Here is a 25,087-nt window from a genome sequence, read left to right as displayed (position 1 = left end):
AAAGAAAGTTGCAGTTACAGTATATTTCAAGATTAAAGTAGGGGGTACTTGGATGACTGTTGAAACTATACATTAGCATTGGCTTTAGTAACAAGGAAATACTTTCTTTCAACAGATAATAACCATATTATAATAAGTAGTCCCTGTCATGGTTTCATTTAAATTTAGACTTTATTCTTGAAAATTAATTTCCACTTTATTCTCAAAATATATATGTTTTTCTCAAAGTATTTTGAGTTTTTGAAGTACAATCCAAGTACCACCACCCATCACCGTTTATTAATTTTTTCTCTTCACTTGGCCCTAATACTCTTCCGTAGTAAACCCATCACTGGGAATTCAGCTCAGAAAACATTTATGGCATTTACCTATAAGTACTGGAAGTACAGTGAAGGAAAAAAGTATTTGATCCCCTGCTGATTTTGTACGTTTGCCCACTGACAAAGAAATGATCAGTCTATAATTTTAATGGTAGGTTTATTTGAACAGTGAGAGACATAATAACAACAAACAAATCCAGAAAAACGCATGTCAAAAATGTTATGAATTGATTTGCATTTTAATGAGGGAAATAAGTATTTGACCCCCTCTCAATCAGAAAGATTTCTGGCTCCCAGGTGTCTTTCATACAGGTAACGAGCTGTGATTAGGAGCACACTCTTAAAGGGAGTGCTCCTAATCTCAGCTTGTTACCTGTATAAAAGACACCTGTCCACAGAAGCAATCAATAAATCAGATTCCAAACTCTCCACCATGGCCAAGACCAAAGAGCTCTCCAAGGATATCAGGGACAAGATTGTAGACGTACACAAGGCTCGAATGGGCTACAAGACCATCGCCAAGCAGCTTGGTGAGAAGGTGACAACAGTTTGTGCGATTATTCGTAAATGGAAGAAACACAAAAGAACTGTCAATCTCCCTCGGCCTGGGGCTCCATGCAAGATCTCACCTCGTGGAGTTGCAATGATCATGAGAACAGTGAGGAATCAGCCCAGAACTACACGGGAGGATCTTGTCAATGATCTCAAGGCAGCTGGGACCATAGTCACCAAGAAACACAGTACGCCGTGAAGGACTGAAATCCTGCAGCGCCCGCAAGGTCCCCCTGCTCAAGAAAGCACATATACAGGGCCGTCTGAAGTTTGCCAATGAACATCTGAATGATTCAGAGGAGAACTGGGTGAAAGTGTTGTGGTCAGATGAGACCAAAATCAAGCTCTTTGGCATCAACTCAACTCGCCGTGTTTGAAGGAGGAGGAATGCTGGCTGTGACCCCAAGAACACCATCCCCACCGTCAAACATGGAGGTGGAAACATTATGCTTTGGGGGTGTTTTTCTTCTAAGGGAACAGGACAATTTCACCGCATCAAAGGGACGATGGACGGGGCCATGTATCGTCAAATCTTGGGTGAGAACCTCCTTCCCTCCGCCAGGGCATTGAAAATGGGTCGTGGATGGGTATTCCAGCATGACAATGACCCAAAACACACAGCCAAGGCAACAAAAGTCTCTCATGAGTGGCGCAGTGGTCTAAGGCACTGCATCGCAGTGCTAACTGTGCCACTAGAGATCCTGGTTCGAATCCAGGCTCTGTCGCAGCCGGCCGCGACCGGGAGACTCATGGGCGGCGCACAATTGGCCCAGCGTCGTCCAGGGTAGGGGAGGGAATGGCCGGCAGGGATGTAGCTCAGTTGATAGAGCATGGTGTTTGCAACGCCAGGGTTGTGGGTTCGATTCCCACGGGGGGGCAGTAAAAAAATAAAAATAAAACATGTATTCACTAACTGTAAGTCGCTCTGGATAAGAGCGTCTGCTAAATGACTAAAATGTAAATGTAAATGTAAATGTAAAAGAGTGGCTCAAGAAGAAGCACATTAAGGTCCTGGAGTGGCCTAGCCAGTCTCCAGACCTTAATCCCATAGAAAATCTGTGGAGGGAGCTGAAGGTTCGAGTTGCCAAACGTCAGCCTCGAAACCTTAATGACTTGGAGAAGATCTGCAAAGAGGAGTGGAACAAAATCCCTCCTGAGATGTGTGCAAACCTGGTGGCCAACTACAAGAAACGTCTGACCTCTGTGAATGCCAACAAGGGTTTTGCCACCAAGTACTAAGTCATGTTTTGCAGAGGGTCAAATACTTATTTCCCTCATTAAAATGCAAATCAATTCATAACATTTTTGACATGCGTTTTTCTGGATGTCTTTGTTGTTATTCTGTCTCTCACTGTTCAAATAAACCTACCATTAATATTATAGACTGATCATGTCTTTGTCAGTGGGCAAACGTACAAAATTAGCAGGGGATTAAATACTTTTTTCCCTCACTGTATGTAAATGTATCTGCATCTCTCTACCAGTCACAGATGAAACATACTAACCCAATCAACACTTCTGCTGCTCTTTCTGCTGTAAATCAAGACATAGGAGAGAATATTGTAAACAGCAAACCATGAATCTGCTGTGCATCCATCCATGCACTGCTGTGATTAAAAAGACAGAATGGGATCTTAAGTGCTTACAAATACGTAACATAGGCTATTATACGAATTCACTTACAAATTCATAACAATATTGTATGAATTGGAATTCGTAACATATCATACGAATTGCATATACAGTACCAGTCCTTTGCACACTCTTGGAATTCTCTAAACCAGCTTCAAGAGGTAGTCACCTGGAAGGCATTTCAATTAACAGGTGTGCCTTGTTAAAAGTTAATTTGTGGAATTTCTTTCCTTCTTAATGCGTTTGAGCCAATCAGTTGTGTTGTGACAAGGTAGGAGTATCGCAGTGCTAGCTGTGCCACTAGAGATCCTGGTTCCAATCCAGGCTCTGTCGTAGCCGGCCGCGAACGGGAGACCCATGGGGCGGTGCACAATTGGCCCAGCGTTGTCCAGGGTAGGGGAGGGAATGGCCGGCAGGGATGTAGCTCAGTTGGTAGAGCATGGCATTTGCAACGTCAGGGTTGTGGGTTCGATTCCCACGGGGGGCCAGTATGAAAAAATAATGTATGCATGCACTCACTAACTGTAAGCCGCTCTGGATAAGAGCGTCTGCTAAATGACTCAAATGTAAATGTAGGAGTGGTATACAGAAGATAGCCCAATTTGGTAAAAGACCAAGTCCATATTATTGCAAAAACAGCACAAATAAGCAAAGAGAAACAACAGTCCATCATTACTTTAAGACATGAAGGTCAGTCTATCCGGAACATTTCAAGATCTTTGAAAGTTTCTTCAAGTGCAGTCGCAAAAACCATCAAGCACTATGATGAAACTGGCTCTTATGAGGACCGCCACAGGAATGGAAGACCCAGAGTTACCTCTGCTGCAGAGGATAAGTTCATTAGAGTTAACTGCACCTCAGATTGCAGCCCAAATAAATGCTTCACAGAGTTCAAGTAACAGACACATCTCAACATCAACTGTTCAGAGGAGACTGCGTGAATCAGGCCTTCATGGTCAAATTGCTGCAAAGAAAAAACTACTAAAGGACACCAATAAGAAGAAGAGACTTGCTTGGGCCAAGAAACACAAGCAATGGACATTAGACTGATGGAAATCTGTCCTTTGGTCTGATGAGTCCAAATTTGAGATTTTTGGTTCCAACCGCCGTGTCTTTGTGAGACACAGAGTGGGTGAACGGATGATCTCCGCATGTGTGGTTCCCACCGTGAAGCATGGAGGAGGAGGTGTGATGGTGTGGGGGTGCTTTGCTGGTGACACTGTCGTGATTTATTTAGAATTCAAGGCACACTTAACCAGCATGGCTACCACAGCATTTTACAGTGATATGCCATCCCATCTGGTTTGCGCTTTGTGGGACTATCATTTGTTTTTCAGGACAATGACCCAAAATACACTTCCAGGCTGTGTAAGGGCAATTTGACCAAGAAGGAGAGTGATGGAGTGCTGCATCAGATGACCTAGCCTCCACAATCACCCGACCTCAACCCAATTGAGATGGTTTGGGATGAGTTGGACCGCAGAGTGAAGGAAAAGCAGCCAACAAGTGCCCAGCATATATGGGAACTCCTTCAAGACTCTTGGAAAAGCATTCCTCATGAAGCTGGTTGAGTAAATGCCATGAGTGTGCAAAGCTGTCATCAAGGCTACTTTGAAGAATCTAAAATCTAAAGTATATTTTGATTTGTTTAACACTTTTTTGGTTACTACATGATTCCATATGTGTTATTTCATAGTTTTGATATCTTCACTATTATTCTACAATGTAGAAAATAGTAAAAATTAAGACAAACCCTTGATTGAGTAGGTGTGTCCAAACGTGTGACTGGTACAGTATAAAAATAAATAAATCAATAGTGTATATATTTTGTTTAATATTGTTTTTGCAGGATGACATTGTACACAATTGGATGACGTAATACACACAATTGTGCACAGAACTACTAGCTAAAAACCTCTGAAACGCATCTTTAATACAAATATCTCCTTTTTCCTCATCCAGCCATTTGGGACATAGTCAGAGTTGAAATCTCGCTTCTGGAGAGACTGTAGCTTAATGAGACACTCTTCTTCTGAATTCAGTTGCTTTTGCTTCAGTATCGCGTATCGATTCAGTACTGTACCACCTGCACATGTGGCCAAGCAACAGCAGCAACCTGCAGGCACGCGCACACGCATGCATGAACACACACACACACACACAAACTCACACTCACACACACATATGCATGTATGCACATAAACACCCTCAGACATACTGTATGGGGGTATTTTATCTCTGTTCTACTGTGAAGTCTCTGGATATCTCCTTACCTCTTAACCCCTCTCGCAATCTCTTGAACAAGTTGGAAAATAATCTATTATCTTTTCCATTCCTTTCATTGATTAAAAAGGGTACATTACCTACTGAACAATTAAGTGTACAAGATGGAGACACACTGTAAACTATGACTATTTGGATCAACCTAAAAAAAGTACTTCAACTGGTTACAAGTAAATTAGTTAGGTTTTGTCAATTGAAAAAAATGGTTGAAACAAAATGTACTACATGACCAAAAGTATGTGGACATCTGCTCGTCAAACATCTCATTCCAAAATCATCGGCATTAATATGGAGTTGGTCCCCCCTTTGCTGCTATAACAGCCTCCACTCTTTTGGGAAGGCTTTCCACTAGATGTTGGAACATTGCTGCGGGGACTTGCTTCCATTTAGCCACGAGCATTAGTGAGGTCGGGCACTGATGTTGGGCCATTAGGCCTGGCTCGCAGTCGCGTACCAATTCATCCCAAAGGTGTTCGATGGGGTTGAGGTCAGGGCTCTCTGCAGGCCAGTCAAGTTCTTCCACACCGATCTCGACAAACCATTTCTGTATGGACCTTGCTTTGTGCTCGGGGCATTGTCACGAAGTTGGAAGCACAGAATCGTCTAGAATGTCATTGTATGCTGTAGGGTTAAGATTTCCCTACACTGGAACTAAGGGGCCTAGCCAGAACCATGAAAAACAGCCCCAGATCATTATTCCTCCTCCACCAAACTTTACAGTTGGCACTATGCATTCGGGCAGGTAGCGTTCTCCTGGCATCCGCCAAACCCAGATTCATCCGTCGGAATGCCAGATGGTGAAGCGTGATTCATCACTGCAGAGAGCGCGTTTCCACTGCTCCAGAGTCCAATGCCATCGAGCTTTACACCACTCCAGCAAACGCTTGGCATTGCGCATGGTGATCTTAAGCTTGTGCGGCCATGGAAACCCTATATTTGATCTATATTTAATTAGCTTGACCAATTAGCAATGTGGTTCAACACAAGGCCAAATTTAAATACATGGTTAAAGCTCATGAGCCGAATAAGACAACCGCACACATAAGGCTTATGTCACGATCGTCTAAGGAGGGAGAGGACCAAGGCGCAGCGTTGAAAGCAAACATATTTATTTTATCAAGATCACACGATCAAAACAACGAAACGTGACGTCCTTGGTTACAAAAACAAACCAACACGGAACAAGAAACCACAACACAAAGTGAAAAGACCGATAGTTAAATATGGCTCCCAATCAGAGACAACCAGCTGTCACTCGTTGCCTCTGATTGGGAGTCACTCAGCCCAACATAGAAAATCAAACATAGAATACACACCCTGGCTCAACATAACATTGTCCCCAGAGCCAGGGCGTGACAGCTTAAGCCTCTCCTTAAAAAGCTTTGTGTGACTGTACAAAAGTATTTTCCTTTTTCCAATTCACATATCAAATATTGGCTTTCTTAAAGGGAGTGAGCGAGAGTGTGCATGTTTGTGTGAGGGTGTTTTTATAGTTTAATCTGTTTTAGTCCTGCTAAATGAAAGATCTGTGTTGCTGATTGAGAATGGATTAAGCTGGAATTAGCCATGTTAACATGAATTAACCCATTAAGCTGGAATCAGCCATATTAACATGAATTAACCCATTAAGCTGGAATCAGCCATGTTAACATTAATTAACCCAGTTGTGTGTGCGTGCATGTGTATGTGTCACAGTGAGGGGAAACTCCTTTCTGCATTAGCTAGGTCCCTTATAAGCATATGCAAGAGCACTATGATGATAACTGGCGGTTGCCAAGGCGGAGGCATGCGATTGATTTGTGTGAGACTGGAACTAATCAGGAGAGGCTTTCCCAGCGGAGCTGGCTCTCTGGGACAATGATTAGCTGGCTTTAAAGGGGCAATCTGCAGTTGCTACATCAATTTTTGGACTGTTAAATGAATTATATATAGCCATTGATTCTTGAAGAACATAACTTATAAATGCTTCATGAGGTTAGTTCAACTGTTGTACACCATCAGAACCGAAAATATAAGCTTGTTTTGCTCCAATGTGTGTAAACAAAGTCAATGTAAAGAAACAATGTATAGCTTCAAAACTATACTTCTGATCTAATAGATGGTCAGTCCTTGAATCCATAGCTCTGCTTTGTAAGATGTTTCTGTAACAGTAAAACAGTAGAATGCACAGTAAAATATGGTAAATGTGTTTTACAGCACACTGTAAGACATTCCTGTCATTTCAACAGTAAAACACAGGACAGCCACATGAAATACTGTAAATGTGTTTTACAGCACACTTCAAATCAAATTGTATTTGTCACATGCGACCGAATTCAACAGGTGTAGACCTTACAGTGAAATGCTTACTTACAAGCCCCTTAACCAACAATGCAGTTTTAAGAAAAATAAGTGTTAAGTAAAAAATAGATAAGTAAAAAATAAGAAAAATAAAAAATAATTAAAGAGCAGCAGTAAAATTACAGTAGCGAGGCTATATACAGGGGGTACCGGTACAGAGTCAATGTGGAGGTGTGGACAATGCAAATAGTCCAGGTAGCCATTTGATTAGTTCAGGAGTCTTATGGCTTGGGCCTAGAAGCTGTTAAGAAGCCTTTTGGACCTAGACTTGGCGCTCCGGTGCAGCTGTAGAACTTTTTGAGGATCCATGCCAAATCTTTTCAGTCTCCTGAGGGGGAATAGGCTTTGTCGTGCCCTCTTCACGACTGTCTTGGTGTGTTTGGACCATGATAGTTTGTTGGTGATGTGGACACCAAGGAACTTGAAGCTCTCAACCTGCTCCACTACAGCCCTGTCGATGAGAATGGTGGCGTGCTCAGTCCTCCTTTTCTTGTAGTCCACAATCAACTCCTTTGTCTTGATCACTTTACGACTTTTCTGTAATTTCAACAATAAAACACTGTAGAATCTACAATAAAATACCTTAAATGTGTTTTCTAGAATGAATTATGTTGCATTGTTGGAAAATGTTTTGGGCGGGGAAATCCTCTAGCTCATTAACATATTTTAAGGCGTGCCTTGTAAGCTACTATATTTGTTGCACCTGTTAGTGAGAGTCCTGTACCAATTTAACTGATATGTGGTAGTGGTGACCTGACTAGAGAAGACAATGGATGGCAAACGGCAGAAATAAGGGGCGAGGGACAAACCCACATCTGCGAAATACAAGCTGTCTACTTTCACCTTTGAGTTAAGTACAGGAGAGTTAACTACATGCTCCTCCCCTGAATACCCTGAGCAGTTGACGGATAGTGAACTCTCCGAAATTTAACCTGACAAAAATGAAGAGGAAGAACCTGCGCCGACAGGTGAGCTGAAGACTTCCAATTCTCACCCAATGATCAGGAAAATGCCCGGGATGACTCTGGCCCAGTGGGAGTATGATTCGTAGAGAAAGTGGATCCATCCCTTTTGGCCAACCTGTTTGTGGTTTCAGACTGTGTGAAGAAGGAGTTGGGTTCAGTCAATTCAGTCAAAGTATCCCGAAGTGGACTTTTGTGGATTTTTTGTGTGTCTGCTGCCCAGAAGGAGAGGGCACTACGCATTTCGCGACTCGGGACGAGAGCTCTTCCCTGTTTACTCTCCAGAGTAGAGTGCCACTGAAAGGATTAATAACTGGGTGGCGTGGATTGACTGAAGTTGAGGATCCCCAGTGTCTGTGACGCACGCCTTTTCGTGCGACGCAGACCCAGTGGCAAGCGCAAGACTGAGGAGACCCTGTCTGTCCTTATGAGTTTTGATGCAATGTGTTTGCCGGAAAAGTCATGCTAGGGTATATAAGTTATCCCATGAGAGCTTTTGTTCCGAACCCACTACAGTGTTTTAGGTGCCAAAGTATGGTCATGTTGCAGCAGTATGTAGGAGGGATATTCCGAGGTGTGGGAAGTGTACAGGAGGGCATGGGACAAAGGAGTGTGTTGTTTCGGTGGGGAAAAGTTGTGCGTTTCAATTGTGGGGGTGGCCATGTTGCTGGGGATCAGAAATGTCCTGTGCAAGTGAGACAGGTTGAAGTTTCCAGGGTGAGAGCAGTGCAGACAGTGTCACATGCTGAGGCAGTGAGGAAAGTAGAGGATGGTGGGCAAAGGGTGAGGGAGCCTGAGAGGATCTCTGTGAGTAGTAGGCCCGTACAGCGTGACCCCAACAGTTTGACATAAATGATGCAATTATTATGTTGTGCGAGTTGATTTGTGTATCACCAAAAATGTCAGTCAGTCAAGGAAAGCTCATGAATATAAGCTCCCCGCCCATTAATCCTGTCTTTTCAAACTTCCTGGATAGCATTTCTATCCACATAAAATATTATGGGTAATATTTTAGTTACTCAAAAGGCTACCAAGACCTTGGGGGCCTCCCGAGTGGCGCAGCGGTCTAAGGCACTGCATCGCAGTGCTAGAGGCGTCACTACAGATCTGGGTTCGATCCCGGGCTGTGTTGCAGCCGGCCGCGACAGGGAGACCCGTGAGGCGGCGCACAATTGGCCCAGCATCGTCCAGGTTAGGGGAGGGTTTGGCCAGCTGGGATGTCCTTGTCCCATCACGCTGTGGCGGCTGAGCGCATGTACGCTGACTTCAGTCGCCAGCTGTACGGTGTTTCCTCCAACACATTGTTGCAGCTGGCTTCCGGGTTAAGCGAGCATGTGTCAAGAAGCAGCGCGGCTTGGCAGGGTCGTCAATTCAGTCAAATGGATGCATGGCTCTCGAGTCCGTACGGGAGTTGCAGTGATGGGACAAGACTGTAACTACCAATTGGGGAGAAAAAGGGGTAAAAAGTACCCCCCCACCCCAAAGTAAAAGGCTACTGGGAACTTTACCTGATCTGTGGTAGTAGTTCTCTAACAATTAAATGTATATAGGGGACAGATCCGAGTGGCAGCGGGTCTTAAACATGGTAGAATATTTAACCATGTCCATTTGATCTTTTTTGCCCAGTAATCACAGCCAGTTTGGAAGCATTTGTTTAGGCCTAGAAGTTCAAGTGATATAAAACACATAGCATTCATTAATATGCTGTAATATACAAATGCCTAGCAGCCAACATACTTGCTTATTTTGAAAAGTAAAATACTGTTCAAAACAAGGGAAACTTGCAAAGAACACTGGGTAATATGTCATTGGGTAATATACTGTAATTGTAATTGGTACTGTAAATTAGATTAAAGTAACAATTTTGGAACCATAAAATAGATTAGAGTAGCTGTACTGAAAAAGAAATTACAGTAACTTACTTGCCAATTGCTGCCAGTACGTTACTGTACATTTTGAGGAACTGTTTTACAGTGTGTCTATGAATTTGTCAGTGGTTATATTTATTAAGAATGTGAGTGTGTGTGTTGAGACTGTGTGGTGGGAGTGTTGTGGCTTTTAAGGCTGTGTGTGCGTGTGTGTGTGTGTGTTAAGACTCTAGGACATACAGTAGAGAGGAGGGTAGAGAGTAGTTAATGAAAGTCTAGTTCCAGTTCTGCTTCAGTGGGTGTACACAAGCTTTGATTACATCAATTAATGAACAAACCATTTAACCAGGCAAACGTTGGTGCTGGTTGATTGTGGATATGTGTGTGTGTACGTGTGTACGGAGTGTTTGTCCATGTTTGCGTGTCCATCCAATTGAGGGAATTTGGTTGTCAGTTTCGGTGTGCATACTATATGTAGGGGATGTGGATGGTGTGTCACTCGTGTGTGGTGTGTCATTTGTGTGTGGTGTGTAATTTGTGTGTTGTGTGTCACTCGTGTGTGGTGTGTCACTGTGTGTGGTGTGTCACTCGTGTGTGGTGTGTCACTGTGTGTGGTGTGTCACTCGTGTGTGGTGTGTCACTGTGTATGGTGTGTCACTCGTGTGTGGTGTGTCACTCGTGTATGGTGTGTCACTCATGTGTGGTGTGTCGTGTCACTGTGTGTGGTGTGTCGCTCATGTGTGGTGTGTCACTCATGTGGTGTGTGTCACTCATGTGGTGTGTCGTGTCACTGTGTGTGGTGTGTCACTGTGTGTGGTGGGTCACTGTGTGTTGTGTGTCACTCGTATGTGGTGTGTCACTGTGTGGGGTGTGTCACTGTGTGTGTGTGTCGTGTCACTGTGTGTGGTGTGTCGTGTCACTGTGTGTGGTGGGTCACTGTGTGTGGTGTGTCACTGTGTGTGGTGTGTTACTCGTGTGTTGTGTGTCACTCGTGTGTGGTGTGTCACTGTGTGTGGTGTGTCACTCGTGTGTGTGTGTCGTGTCACTGTGTGGTGTGTCGTGTCACTGTGTGTGGTGGGTCACTGTGTGTGGTGTGTCACTGTGTGTGGTGTGTTACTCGTGTGTTGTGTGTCACTCATGTGTGGTGTGTCACTCGTGTGGTGTGTCGTGTCACTGTGTGTGGTGTGTCGTGTCACTGTGTGTGGTGGGTCACTCGTGTGTGGTGTGTCACTCGTATGTGGTGTGTCACTGTGTGGGGTGTGTCACTGTGTGGGGTGTGTCACTGTGTGGGGTGTGTCACTGTGTGGGGTGTGTCACTGTGTGTGTGGTGTGTCACTCGTGTGTGGTGTGTCACTCGTATGTGGTGTGTCACTCGTGTATGGTGTGTCACTGTGTGTGGTGTGTCACTCGTGTATGGTGTGTCACTGTGTGTGGTGTGTCACTCGTGTATGGTGTGTCACTGTGTATGGTGTGTGGTGTGTCACTGTGTATGTGTATGTATCCTACTACATCAGAAACCTGACGGTTCCGGCTGCAGCAGCAGCATCTCAGTGGATGAATGTGACACAGACCCACGTAGACCCACGAGCCACTGCGACTCGTCATTATGAGTTTTTTGTGGCCCCCACCAAAGTTGCCCATCCCTGTTCTAAATAGTACCAGATAGGGGTTATGCGGCTTGTAACCAAAGTGGAACCCTTTTTGGCGTTATATAGAACCCTTTTTTGAAGGTTCAATAAAGAACCATGCCCATAAGGTTCTAAATGGAACCTGGATGGTGCTATAAAGAACCCTTTCCTACGGTTCTATAAAGAACCATTAAAAAAGGTCTCTATATAGCACCAAAAAGGGTTCCCCTATGGTTACAACCCTTTTGCGCTATATAGAACACTTTTTTTATGGTTCTTTATAGAATCTTTATGGAGAATGGTTCTAAAAATAACTTTTGTCAATCTGAAAGGTTCTTTGTAGATCCTTTTGAAGAACCATACAGGGTTTTGTATTCTGGTTAATTATATTGTTAATTATTACTAAAAGAGCAAAGAACCCTGTTGTGAACTGCAAAGAACCATTGAAGAGCTCAAAGGGTTCTTTCCCAAAGAACCCTTGAGGAACCCTCATTTATATTAGTGCGTTCTTTGGGTCTTGAACAAAAAAAGCGATTTGCGATTTTGTTCATACTGATGAACCGGCGTTTTGAGTTGTGCGGTTGCAATATCAATAGTCCCCTATATATCTTTGCATGCATCATTCAAGACTAAGTTTAAATTGTGTGCAGTGCAATGAACATATAATGCACAATGTCTCAGGAAAGACTGTCTGGGTTGGAAATAGTCCGTTTAGAAAACAGTCGGGCACACAACCTGAACCTACATGCCATGGTGAAAACATTTACACACAAAAAGGAGGACTTCAGGAGACCAGGGGAGTCTCAAGTTGGATTTCATTTGAATTAATTGAATTTACCTTTAATATTGCAGACCATTTGGGTAGGCTATTAGCCAATTAAAAACCTGTTGAGTTCAACAATAAATAGTGGATGAATTTATCGTCAAGCCGACTACTTTTTTCCTCATTGTTAGGCTACACAAAAAAAAAAGGGTGAGGGTTCTATGTGGAACCATAATGAATCAAATAACCCTTTGAGCCCTTCAATGGTTCTTTGCAGTTCACAAAAGTGTTCTTTGCTCTTTTAGTGATAATTAAAATGTAAGGGAGGCAGTTCATTAGAATATTTTGGGGCGTCATTTGCTCACAGCTCTTTTTGTTCAACCGTGACTGAGAGCGTCATTCCACTGTCACTCACAGTTGTGTTATGCCATTACATAATATATATGACTAAGGCCAGTGACAGTGTTTTGTGAAAGACTCACGTATGGCTTTGTGTCACTTGAGAACGGTTGACTAACTCAGTCATTGGTTCTCAGTTCTCTCCTCAGGAACCCCCAGCTGACTAATGCTACAGACACACTGAGAAATCTGTCTGCCGATAGGTACTTAGCACAGTAGGAGGTTGTTCCTTCTTGCTAGAACAAAATATGTCCCTGCTCTAAGCCAATCAGGGAGTACGAACCTCCACGTGGGGGAGATGACAGAAGTGACAAGAAAAAGGAAAAGAGGGGGAACTTTTCCCCCCTTTTCTTCAGAATTGTTCTAACTAAAACAATAAAGCTGCATAATATTTTAATTTTTTCTAGAGCAGGTCTTTACATCTTTTACATCTAGCTAAGGAGTTTTGTGATTGAAGAAGGATTTTTTTTGTTAGGTTCAGTTTGATAATGTGCACCTGCTTATTAGTTAGCTAGCTAGCTAATGTTAGCTTGCTAACTGAGTCAGATATTTACACACACTTAATCTCAAACAAATAGGGTGATGAGTGCAGCACAATGTACACAACACTAAATGGTTTACCAAGCTAGCAATCTACCAAGATGATGAAGAAATAGTGTAATTTACTCTCCATTATCCCATACTGCCAGTTCCAGTTCGCTTGCTAGCTAAAGTTAGCTAAACGGTTAACGTCGCCGTTTAGCGCAACATAGCTTTCTAGCTACTCCACCGACTTTCTAGCTACTCCACCGACTCTAACAGGCAGCTACTTCATTCAAATAAGAATCCATTGTGATTTAATTATAATATTGCTAGGTATTTAGTTGTGGCCATCTGGTTAGTATCAACAAAGGCTTACTACAAATTATAGCTAGCTAGCAACAACATTAGCGCAGCTTGCTAGTTAGCTTATATAATAATAATATAATAATAATAATATTAGCTACAGCAGGCACAAGCTTAATAAGCTACTGCCACCTTGTTGCCTGGAGTATTTCAACGTTGCAAATCGGAGGTAAAGCTGTTCAATGTGAAAAACAATAAGTTAACTGCCGACACTCTGGGCAGAGGTGCTAAATACCTATCGGCAGTCAGATTTCTCATGTGTCTGACCCTTATCAAAATCAATGGGGGCCCCCTGGAGGTCAGGGCCCCTGGGCACATGCCCTGCGTGCCCGGTCGGTATTCAGCCATGATTACTCCAAGTTTAGATAACTTCCTAGACTAACTTACCAATCAAAAAATTGTTAGCTGACGTGTCAGTGAAAAACTGCTGATGCATAACCAAATTTCGAACTTGCACCTTGTGTATTCTTCTATTCGAACTCTGAACAGTAAGTTGAGACCCCGAAAAATGACAAATACATTGTCCCTGCCTCCCTTCTTTAGTGTCTGTCTGACAGCTCTGTCAGGAAAAGGTTAGAAGGATAAAGTGGAGAGGAGAAAAGCTGTGTGTGTGTGTGTGTGTGTGTGTGTGTGTGTGTGTGTGTGTGTCTGTGGGTAGAAGCCTAGCTGTGTTTAACTGTGGACGTGAAGCTGCAGGACCAAACTGTGGGTATTGTGAGAGAGAAAGAGAAAGTAACAAAATAAAGGACAGATCGCCTCGGAATGTGGAGGAGGGTGACTCACTGCCCCTCCGCACAACGAGAGAGAGAGGTTATACTCCTCTGCCTCCACTCATTCAATTCCTCTGCTTATTGTGTGCTGAGGCATCCGCTTGTGGGCTATGTTGTGGGCATACATATACATTGCGTCGGTAGGCAGTCATTACAGCTTTGTTGTTGTTGTTTATGTTGTTGTTGTGGAGGAGAACCAGGGTGGAGGTGGGGGATGGGAGTGTTTCCAGGTAGAGGTAGGTGACCTTGGGCTGGGTTGAGCCTCGAGGGCCCCCGGCCCTGATAGAACAAGGTAATTAGTGTAGATCACAGAAAGGTGTTCTGACTGAAGAGATCTTTACTCTGACGTGTGTGTGTGTGTGTTTGTGTGTGTTTTATCCAGGCAAGGATTAAAAGGTTGTCTGGAGAACATGTTGGCTGGATATTTGTTTTATCCCCTGGGGAACCCTGCTTTGGTTACCACATAGACCACATTTGGTTACCACATATGGTTACCACATAGACCACATTTGGTTACCACATAGACCACATTTGGTTACCACATAGACCACATTTGGTTACCACATCTCTCTCTCTCCCTCTCTCTGCAACTCTGCAGTACACATAATCATACACGCAGAATCATTTCCTGGCTGTAGCTGCATTTCAGTCTCCTTGGTTTCATATTCCCTCATTTCTATTCTCTCTGGCCTAATAATAATGATATGGTCATTTCCAATTAGCCATTTCAATATAATTTATAGCTCATGCTGGAACCCACACAACCCAACCAAGTAATCTAAATCCCCACATTAAAAAATACTACAGTTTACTATAGAATACTACAGTACTTACTATATAATTCTATAGTAAACTGTAGTATACTGTACAATACTATAATGCACACTGTAGTATCCCTCGATCATGGGTAGTACTTACTATAGAATGTTATAGTATACTGTAGAAAAAAATACTGTAGTAAATACTACAGTAATGTCCGCAAAAACACTACAGTCCGCAAAAAGACTACACATTTTTAACTATAGTAAATACTACAGTATTTAATTTGCATATACCCTGCCCATTCCCTTCCTCTATAGCTCAATTTGTGCCACCCATAAGTGAGAAACCTACATGGCAAGTATTGACCATATTGTGTTCCCTGCAGGCTATAGAAAAGAGCAGACCCCAGTCCTACCTACCTACTTACCTACCTACCTACAGTGAGGGGAAAAAAGTATTTGATCCCCTGCTGATTTTGTACGTTTGCCCACTAACAAAGAAATGATCAGTCTATAATTTTAATGGTAGGTTTATTTAAACAGTAAGAGACAAAATAACAACAAAAAAATTCAGAAAAATGCATGTGAAAAATGTTATAAATTGATTTGCATTTTAATGAGGGAAATAAGTATTTGACCCCCTCTCAATCAGAAAGATTTCTGGCTCCCAGGTGTCTTTTATCCAGGTAACGAGCTGAGATTAGGAGCACACTCTTAAAGGGAGTGCTCCTAATTTCAGCTTGTTACCTGTATAAAAGACACCTGTCCACAGAAGCAATCAGTCAATCAGATTCCAAACTCTCCACCATGGCCAAGACCAAAGAGCTCTCCAAGGATGTCAGGGACAAGATTGTAGACCTACACAAGGCTGGAATGGGCTACAAGACCATCGCCAAGCAGCTTGGTGAGAAGGTGACAACAGTTGATGCGATTATTCGCAAATGGAAGAAACACAAAATAACTGTCAATCTCCCTCGGCCTGGGGCTCCATGCAAGATCTCACCTCGTGGAGTTGCAATGATCATGAGAACGGTGAGGAATCAGCCCAGAACTACACGGGAGGATCTTGTCAATGATCTCAAGGCAGTTGGGACCATAGTCACCAAGAAAATAATTGGTAATACACTACGCCGTGAAGCACTGAAATCCTGCAGCGCCCGCAAGGTCCCCCTGCTCAAGAAAGCACATATACAGGGCTGTCTGAAGTTTGCCAATGAACATCTGAATGATTCAGAGGAGAACTGGGTGAAAGTGTTGTGGTCAGATGAGACCAAAATCGAGCTCTTTGGCATCAACTCAACTTGCCGTGTTTGGAGGAGGAGGAATGCTGCCTATGACCCCAAGAACACCACCCTCACCGTCAAACATGGAGGTGGAAACATTATGCTTTGGGGGTGTTTTTCTGCTAAGGGGACAGGACAATTTCACTGCATCAAAGGGACGATGGACAGGGCCATGTACCGTCAAATCTTGGGTGAGAACCTCCTTCCCTCAGCCAGGGCATTGAACATGGGTTGTGGATGGGTATTCCAGCATGACAATGACCCAAAACACATGGCCAAGGCAACAAAGGAGTGTCTCAAGAAGAAGCACATTAAGGTCCTGGAGTGGCCTAGCCAGTCTCCAGACCTTAATCCCATAGAAAATCTGTGGAAGGAGCTGAAGGTTCGAGTTGCCAAATGTTAGCCTCGAAACCTTAATGATTTTGAGAAGATCTGCAAAGAGGAGTGGGACAAAATCCCTCCTGAGATGTGTGCAAACCTGGTGGCCAACTACAAGAAACGTCTGACCTCTGTGATTGCCAACAAGGGTTTTGCCACCAAGTACTAAGTCATGTTTTGTAGAGGGGTCAAATACTTATTTCCCTCATTAAAATGCAAATCAATTTATAACATTTTAGACATGCGTTTTTCTGGATTTTTTTGTTGTTATTCTGTCTCTCACTGTTCAAATAAACCTACCATTAAAATTATAGACTGATCATGTCTTTGTCAGTGGGCAAACGTACCAAATCAGCAGGGGATCAAATACTTTTTTCCCTCACTGTACCTACCTATCAACCTGCCTGCCTGCCTGCCTGCCTGCCTACCTGCCTGCCTGCCTACTTACCTGCCTGCCTACCTACCGGTTATGGAAAATATCTCCAGTAGGTTTCCTGAAGGAGAAGGCCTCCAATTCTATGTCAAAGATAATAAAACAAAAGCACTATAGTAAATACTACAGTAATGCATGGAAAAATACTACAGTAAATACTACATTATATTACAGTCCACAGAAACACTACAGTAAATACTACAGTATAGGACAGTCTGCAAAAACACTATAGTAAATACTACAGTATAGTACAGCCTGCAAAAACACTACAGTAAATACTACAGTATACTACAATCTGCAAAAACACCACATTAATCACTATAGTATATACTACATTTTTCTTTATTACAGTATTTATACTATAGTTAACTGTAAATACTACAGTAAATACTACAGTAAAGTTAGCAAAAACACTACAGTGAATACCATAGTATTTATATCATAGTATACTTATAGTATTTTTTCATGTGGTGATCTCCTCGAACAAACACAATATACTGTACCTAGCCTGGGTACCAGTCTGTTTTGCTAACATTCCGCTCTTTGCACTTTGTGTCATATGCCATGGAATAATAGCTAAACAGACTGGTACCCAGACTACTATTTACCCACATCGAGCTGTATTTATCATATTCATTATACAGTGTTCCATGTGGGACTCAAAACCCCTGCTGTGGCCAGCAGCACCATGCTCAAGTTCGCTCTCTCCTCTACTCTCCTCCTCCTTCTCTCTTTTTGTGGTCACCCAATTATTCCTCCCTCCTCCTCTCCTCCCTCCTTTCTTATCCCTCCTTCCCTCATATGCTCCTGCTCCACAAAAAAAGTAATTAGCACAAATTACGTGACACAGTTGAAAGAGAGGGAGCGGAAGTGGGAGAGGAAGAGAGAGAGAGCGAGAGGAAGAGGGAGAGCGAAAGAGAGCCAGGCTGAGCGGGGCTTCCCGGGCATCAACACCCACAGCTGGGTTTTATTTTTGGGAGAGGTGAGGTGCAAAGACACCTGCTACCTCCACCTCTCTTTCCTTCTCCCTTTCGCTCTCTCGCTCCCTCGCTCCTTCTTTCCGATTTCTGAATGAGTGTAAATGATTCCCATCTACACTCTTGCTCCTGGTTGGCTATGCTCCTGGCTGGCTATGCTCCTGGTTGGCTTGCTTGCAGTGTGTGAGCGCACGTGTGTGTGTGTGGTGTGCGTGAGAGAGAGTGTGTGAGCGTGCAGACTACAGAGTAGAGCAGAGCGCTGCTTCTGCTAGGCTTATTGCTGCTCGTGTCGACTAAAAAAACTTTTATTTCTCTTTTCAGTCCATCATGGAGCAGTTCAACCCATGCTTGCGGAACTTCGTGGCCATGGGGAAGAGCTACGAGAAGGCCCTATCCAGTAAGTACATCCTCTTCTTCTTCTTCTTCTTCTCCTTTATCTCATCCCCCTCTCATCCCCCCTCCTCTCCTCCTGTCCAGAGGACAGGCACAGGCCCATATTGCCTGACACTGTCTTGCTGTTGCTTTTTAGACTCCTGATTTATCTGAACTAGAGATCATCTCAGATAGTGGGGATATATTTATCACGTTGGCGACTGTGTGTAGCCTATAGTCAGTGTCCTCATCCACCTGAGATCTTCTTGGACTTAGCTATGAAAGATACTGCCGGATGCTCCGACAGGCTTTCAACTACATGGACTGATTTGATATTCTAAAAAAGAGAACGCAAAGTCCCCTAACAGAGAACGACGTGTCCCCACCCAACATAGATTACAACACCAAGCTAATTCCCACCTAGCTGTCAGTAGCTATAGTCTCCCCTAAATGTTGATGAGATGTTTGTTTGATGTTCTTTATTGGGAGGCTCAGGCTGCCTTCCTCCTGTAATGTCACGTTAGAATGCTCCATGTCCCTATCTTGCCCTCTCCTGTTTTCCACTTCATCAGCATCCCTCCATCCCTGCATATCCTCAAGTCAAGTCATTTTTATTGTATTTGTTTGGTTGTTCACAAGTTGGGGATATGATGTGGTGTGTATTCCAGGGTGTGTGTGTGTGAGTGTGGAGTAGATATACGGGTGAGAACAGGAGCACAACACTTTTGAGATGTCTCCAGGAAGGGGAGGGGGTGTAAGTGGAGCATAGTCCAATAGGAACTAGGGTAAGTGGCGCTGAGAGAATCAAACTAGTATCCAGGACAGAACTGGTATCCAGGTCAGCCAGGGAAGAGGAGGAGGAGGGAAAAATGCATTGGAGATACAGACTCTTGCTGCTTATACCAATGGTAAAGCAGTATAAGCCTGTACTGTTGATCAGTGTCGCATGGTCTTACATGAGGTTCAGACGGAATCCGGAATGCTTCTATTAACATATTCCATGCGTTCTGATTTTTATTTGGGTTTTAAATTCGGTTTTAAATTCACTGTTTTGCTTTACGAACCATTTCCTTGGATACTGTTTACATATGGAGCTTGTCCAGCACTGTGGAGATATAGGTATACTACTTTATGTGGCATGTGGCAGTCCATCAACATCCCTTAAATAATCATTTCATGTTCAAATACATTTTCAGGTGAAGAGAATGGTGAGGATCGGACATTGTTGCACTACGAATCTGTAGTAGGCTGTAGACACAGACAGGGAAAACAAGTAATGCACAGATACTATCCCCTCAGCCATACTTCTAATGTAGTGCTACCTCCAGCTGTCTGCGGTGTTTCAGAGGGCACTCCTCCCTGCATCGAGGAGACAGAGAGAGACAGAGACAGAGAGAGAGAGGGGCGAGGACATAGAGAGAGAGGGGGCAAGGACAGAGAGAGAGAGGGGGCAAAGAGAGAGAGAGAGAGAGAGAGAGAGGGGCAAGGACAGAGAGAGAGAGAGAGAGAGGAGCAAGGACAGAGAGAGAGAGTGAGAGGAACAAAGAAAGAGGTAGAGAGAGAGAGAGAGGAGCAAGGACAGAGAGAGAGAGCGAGAGGAACACAGAAAGAGGTAGAGAGAGAGAGAGGAGCAAGGACAGAGAGAGAGAGGAGCAAGGACAGAGAGAGAGAGAGAGGAGCAAGGACAGAGAGAGAGAGCGAGAGGAACACAGAAAGAGGTAGAGAGAAGGGAGCAGGGACAGGGATAGAGCGAGAGAGGTGCATGGAAAGAGAGAGAGAGAGAGGAACAGGGAAGGAGAGAGACAGAGGAGCAGGGACAGAGGTAGAGAGAGAGAGAGAGGAACAGGAAAAGAGGTAGAGAGAGAGGAGCAGGAAAAGCAGGAAAGACTATGTGGAAGCCCTGAGGACCAATAAAGGAGGAGTCAGTGTAGCCTGATAGATAAGACTAAAAATAACCAAACAGCTCCCAGGTGGGGAATTGTACTTCATCAATGCCTGGCAGCCAGGCAGGCACATGTACTGGGGTTCTGGCTCGGGCTGCCGTTGCAGAGGCACAGGGCACAGTCAGCAGTCAACACACCACAGGGTGCCTGGTGGGCATCCATCAGTTAGCTGGAATTTTAAATATGCCAGTTCTGCCCATAAAAGCAATATAGAGGAAGGAGAGGTGGTGCTGGACTTAACTGGAGGTCCCTGGAGCTTTTTTGACTGACTTAATGGTTCAGTCCAGGGAGAGAGCTCCCTGCTGCTAGTTCTCAGAGGAGCTGCTGTTTGATCAGTTTGAGGAGTGTTTGGTTTTGGAGGATAGGATAGTGTGCAGTGGATGTAGTGCTTGAATAGGATGCAATGCTTTGACTGGTATTTAGCCAGGTATTCTGTTTATCAATGAGCTTTGGAACCAGCGATAGAAGGTGGGGCAACGTCACACAACACACAACCAAACTGGGCATCATGTTGAAGGTGGGGCGGAGAGACCAGCTGTGTTGGAGAGATGGAGGAGAGAACAAGAAAAGAGGTGGAGTGTGAGGGCTGAAGGGATTTGATAAAGGAGTAGAGGGAGGGAAGGATTGTGAGAGAGAAGGGGGTTGGGTGGTGGATTTGGAAAAGAGGGAGTTGAAGATGGATGGAGTACGTAACACATCAAGCTGCAGCTGATCTGGTTTATACCGGTTTTACTCCTCCTAGAATAGGTGGGAGGAATGGATGGCGTGTCTCACCTCCAGTCTGTATACTATCAGCTATCTGCTTCATATCAGAAGTGTAATCTTCTTTACTAAACACACACACAATCCCCCAGCCAGCAAAGTTCTCAGATCTCGTCCCAGTTAATCCAGCCTTACCTGGCCTGCCACACTCCACCGCTCCTCGCTGGCTGGGATTTCTCTGGACATCGCTAAATTAGCCCATCCACACAAGGTGTTACCGTACCGCACAATCCCAGTTCTGTCCCCTCACCCTCACTCTCCTATCCCACCCAGCCTTAACCAAAGCTGGGCTCAGGAAGAGCAGAGAGACGGACTCTCTTCCTGGTAGTAATCGGTCCGTGTCAGTCTCATGGTACAGTGGAGTAGGCAGTCAGCTTTAGGCTCTGGAGGCTGGGGTGTTCGTGTGGGTTGTTATCAGTTCAGAGTGACCCCGGGATAAGGATTCTGATTAATGTAGAGAATGGAAAGAATGATTAATAAAGGAAAGGAAAGGAAAGATTACGGAAGGAAATGAGTGCAGACGGAGGCTTGTGAAACGGTCGTCAGGGAGAGAGGTAGAAATGGAGACTGAGACAGCTCATTTCTATCTGAACGTGTTTGGAGTGAAAAGGAATGTAATAATGTAGCATCAGCTTGTGGTCTGCATTTCTGGGGATTATTCCCAAATGATTGCATTACTGTAGAAAACTCAACTAGATGAACAGATTTGAATTGCTTCCCATTTAGAGTCAGGATATATTTGAGTAACAATTTATTTCACAGCCTGGTTTAAGATGGCACTTAACTAGTATTTACATTGAATTAACTAAGAAACTATGCGGTAACAATCATGTTTAGACCGCATACATGACCAGGTTCAATAAAGCCCTGACACTCCACATCAATATGTATCAGTCAAAGTTAATACACTCAAAGTAGAGTCAGCTAGTCTCATCCATATGTATCCATCTATCTCCTTACTGGACATCCTGTCCCCTCATTAAGACAGCAACTCCTTAGGTAGCTCACTCCTGACCTTAATCACCATAACTTACTATTCACTGCTGCTAGCTGTCTGTGGCAGGACTAAGGCAGGTGGACCGTGTCTGCTCTGTGTTCCCTGTCCCTGTCCCTGTCCCTGTCCCTGTCCCTGGACTGAGACCTGAGTTACTAGTAGATGTTTCAGTTAGTGTCTCTGTCGCTCTGCATGAGTAACAGTCTAAAGGAGCACACTGGCTTAATTTGCATTGCAGTAGCCTATGAATCACCTTGAAAGTTAGGATGGTTGTCATATTATGTTTTTAAAGTTTTGCAGTTGTTAAGACTGGTCTATCTTGACTTCCCTGGTCTTTCCTAGCTTTCTCTGGTCTGTATTTCCTGTAGTTCCTCTTCCCATCCAGCATCTGCTCTATCCATCAGTAGTTCCTAGCCCTTTCCATTGTAGCCTGTAGTAGCATTAGCCCTTTCCATTATAGCCTATAGTAGCCTTTAGCCCTTTCCCTAACTGACTGGGGCTATAGCTATAGGGGAGGGATGATGGGGTGAAGAAGACTTTAATGTCCAATATTTCCACTCCGCCCCTGATCTGATGCCCAATGCTTCCATGTTTCCAGGTGTCACATTTGCTGCAAAGGGCTACTTCGAGGCACTGGTGAGGATGGGAGAGATGGCCAGCAAAAGTCAAGGCTCTAAGGATCTTGGTGAGTCCTAGTGTTGGCTGTAGGGGGTTGCAGCACCCCTAGTGGGGTGGAGGGGGTTGTAGCACCCCTATTGGGCTGGAGGGGAGTTGCAGGAAGACATGCTGTACAGGGGATAGATGGCAAGGGGTGTGAATGGGAAAAGGACAAATGGTGAGCAGAAGCAGCCGATGCACCGCCTGAAACTGGACCTACACACACACACACACACACACGCCCACACACACATGCACACACCCACACACACACACACACACACACACACACCCCACCCACCCACCCACCCACGCACACACATACACATACACACACACACATATACATACAAACACACACACACATATACATACAAACACACACACACACATACACACACACACACACACACACACTCACACATGTATAAACACACACAAGCATATTCTGTTTGTTGTTGTTGTTTCTTACAGTCAGTTATTACTGCACTATGGGAAAGGGGAGCTTACAGTACTCCGATGTCTCCAGCATTTTCCACTGACATACTGAGGCAATCACATCCCCTTAGACTTAATCTCTTATATTTGATACGGAAAAGCTTATTTTGTTTAGCGCTTGTTTTCCCTCAAACTCAGCATCCTATGAATTATGCTGTTTAGCAGTTTTATTTTTGCATTGGACCCCAGAGAAGATAAATATTCAAATGAATTCTGAAACGTATCTTACTCTTGTATTTAATATTGATTAATCCGACACACATATTATCATGCAGCGGATTTTCTTTTCTTTCATAACATCCTAGAGATTATTGATTATGTTCATTAATAGGAGTGTAAAGACACTGTTTTGAGGGTGTTGACTTATGTCTGTCCTCACTTGTCCTTTTACACTCAGACAGAACAGACACAACTTGTGTGTGTGTGTGGAACGGTTTGGGTTTTCCAGGTCTGTTTCTGTTCATGTCAGGCTAACAAAGACATGGTGGAGAAAGAGGGATGAATGAAGGGATGTGGCTGGTACTGGGGAGCGATGGTACTGGGGAGCGATGGGGTGTAGGCCGTAGTGGTGATCGTGGGAAGGCAAGGGTCAGATTGGAGGCAAGGTGGTGAAAGGGGAAACATCAGCAGGTGGTCTCTCCCAATGACATCTAGAAGAAATGACTCAAATTTGGCTGGTTTGTGTTTAAGTCCCGCCTCCTGAGTCTGAGCACTGTGTAGTCGAGTCTCTCGCTCTCTTCTCTGACCTCTCCTAAGTCTGAGGGGAATTTGGATAGCAGCCGGCCGTGGATGGAGAGAAATAAAAGCTGCCTCATTCATTATTCATAGAAGAAGAGTATTTTATTTTGGCCTTCACATTTCATATTTTCATCCCCCCACTCTGCCTCTCTCTGTCAATACTGAGTTGGTGTGCCCACTACAATCTGAACAGTAGAAAGGGAGATACCTAGTCAGTTGTACAACTGAATGCATTCAAATGAAATGTGTCTTCCGCATTTAACCCAACTCCTCTGATTCAGGTGCAGGAGGGCTGCCTTAATCAACATCCACGTCATCGGCGCCCGGGGAACAGTGGGTTAACTGCCTTGCTCAGGGGCAGAATGACAAATTTTTTCCATGTCAGCTCGGGGATTCGATCCAGCAACCTTTCGTTTACTGGCCCAACACTGCTCCTACCCACCAGGCTACCTGCGAATCCCATTATAGTCTGTATTCAGCCTCAATGACATTATATAGTCTGTATTCAGCCTCAATGACATTATATGTGCACTGACCTGATTCAACACAGCACTCAGTATTAGTATGAGTGCCATTCGTTCAGATGAGGGTTTCTTGTTACCGAGTACAGTATGCTAGGATAGATGAGGCTCTATTGTTGCTGCTGATACAATTACTGTTACATCCCAGTGCCCTCATCTTAAACTGTCCATATTAAACAGGTGTTGGTCCATCTCCATATTAAACAGGTGTTGATCCATCTCCATATTAAACAGGTGTTGATATAATATAATAATAAAAAGCCATTTAGCAGACGCTTTTATCCAAAGCGACTTACAGTCATGTGTGCATACATTTTTACATATGGGTGGTCCCGGGGATCGAACCCACTACCCTGGCGTTACAACCG

The 25,087-nt window shown here is 44.1% G+C and overlaps 1 protein-coding gene across 5 annotated transcripts in view; it reads left to right on the top strand.

Moving 5' to 3' along the window:
* baiap2b (BAR/IMD domain containing adaptor protein 2b) overlaps positions 1–25,087 on the top strand; it is a 155,966-nt gene that overhangs the window by 38,582 nt on the left and 92,297 nt on the right. For 4 of the 5 annotated variants that reach the window (XM_045213146.1, XM_041889033.1, XM_041889042.1 and 1 more), the window contains exons 2-3: positions 18,556–18,631; positions 22,904–22,990. In XM_045213146.1, the coding sequence (XP_045069081.1) occupies positions 18,556–18,631; positions 22,904–22,990 (163 nt within the window). The remainder of the gene's footprint in view (positions 1–18,555; positions 18,632–22,903; positions 22,991–25,087) is intronic. The other variant, XM_045213148.1, reaches the window with a different exon arrangement.

This window comes from Coregonus clupeaformis, unplaced genomic scaffold, assembly GCF_020615455.1.
Source record: "Coregonus clupeaformis isolate EN_2021a unplaced genomic scaffold, ASM2061545v1 scaf0080, whole genome shotgun sequence".
Taxonomy (NCBI): domain Eukaryota; kingdom Metazoa; phylum Chordata; class Actinopteri; order Salmoniformes; family Salmonidae; genus Coregonus; species Coregonus clupeaformis.
Note: the sequence above shows the minus strand (reverse complement) of the source record. Positions and strands in the feature narration are given on the sequence as shown.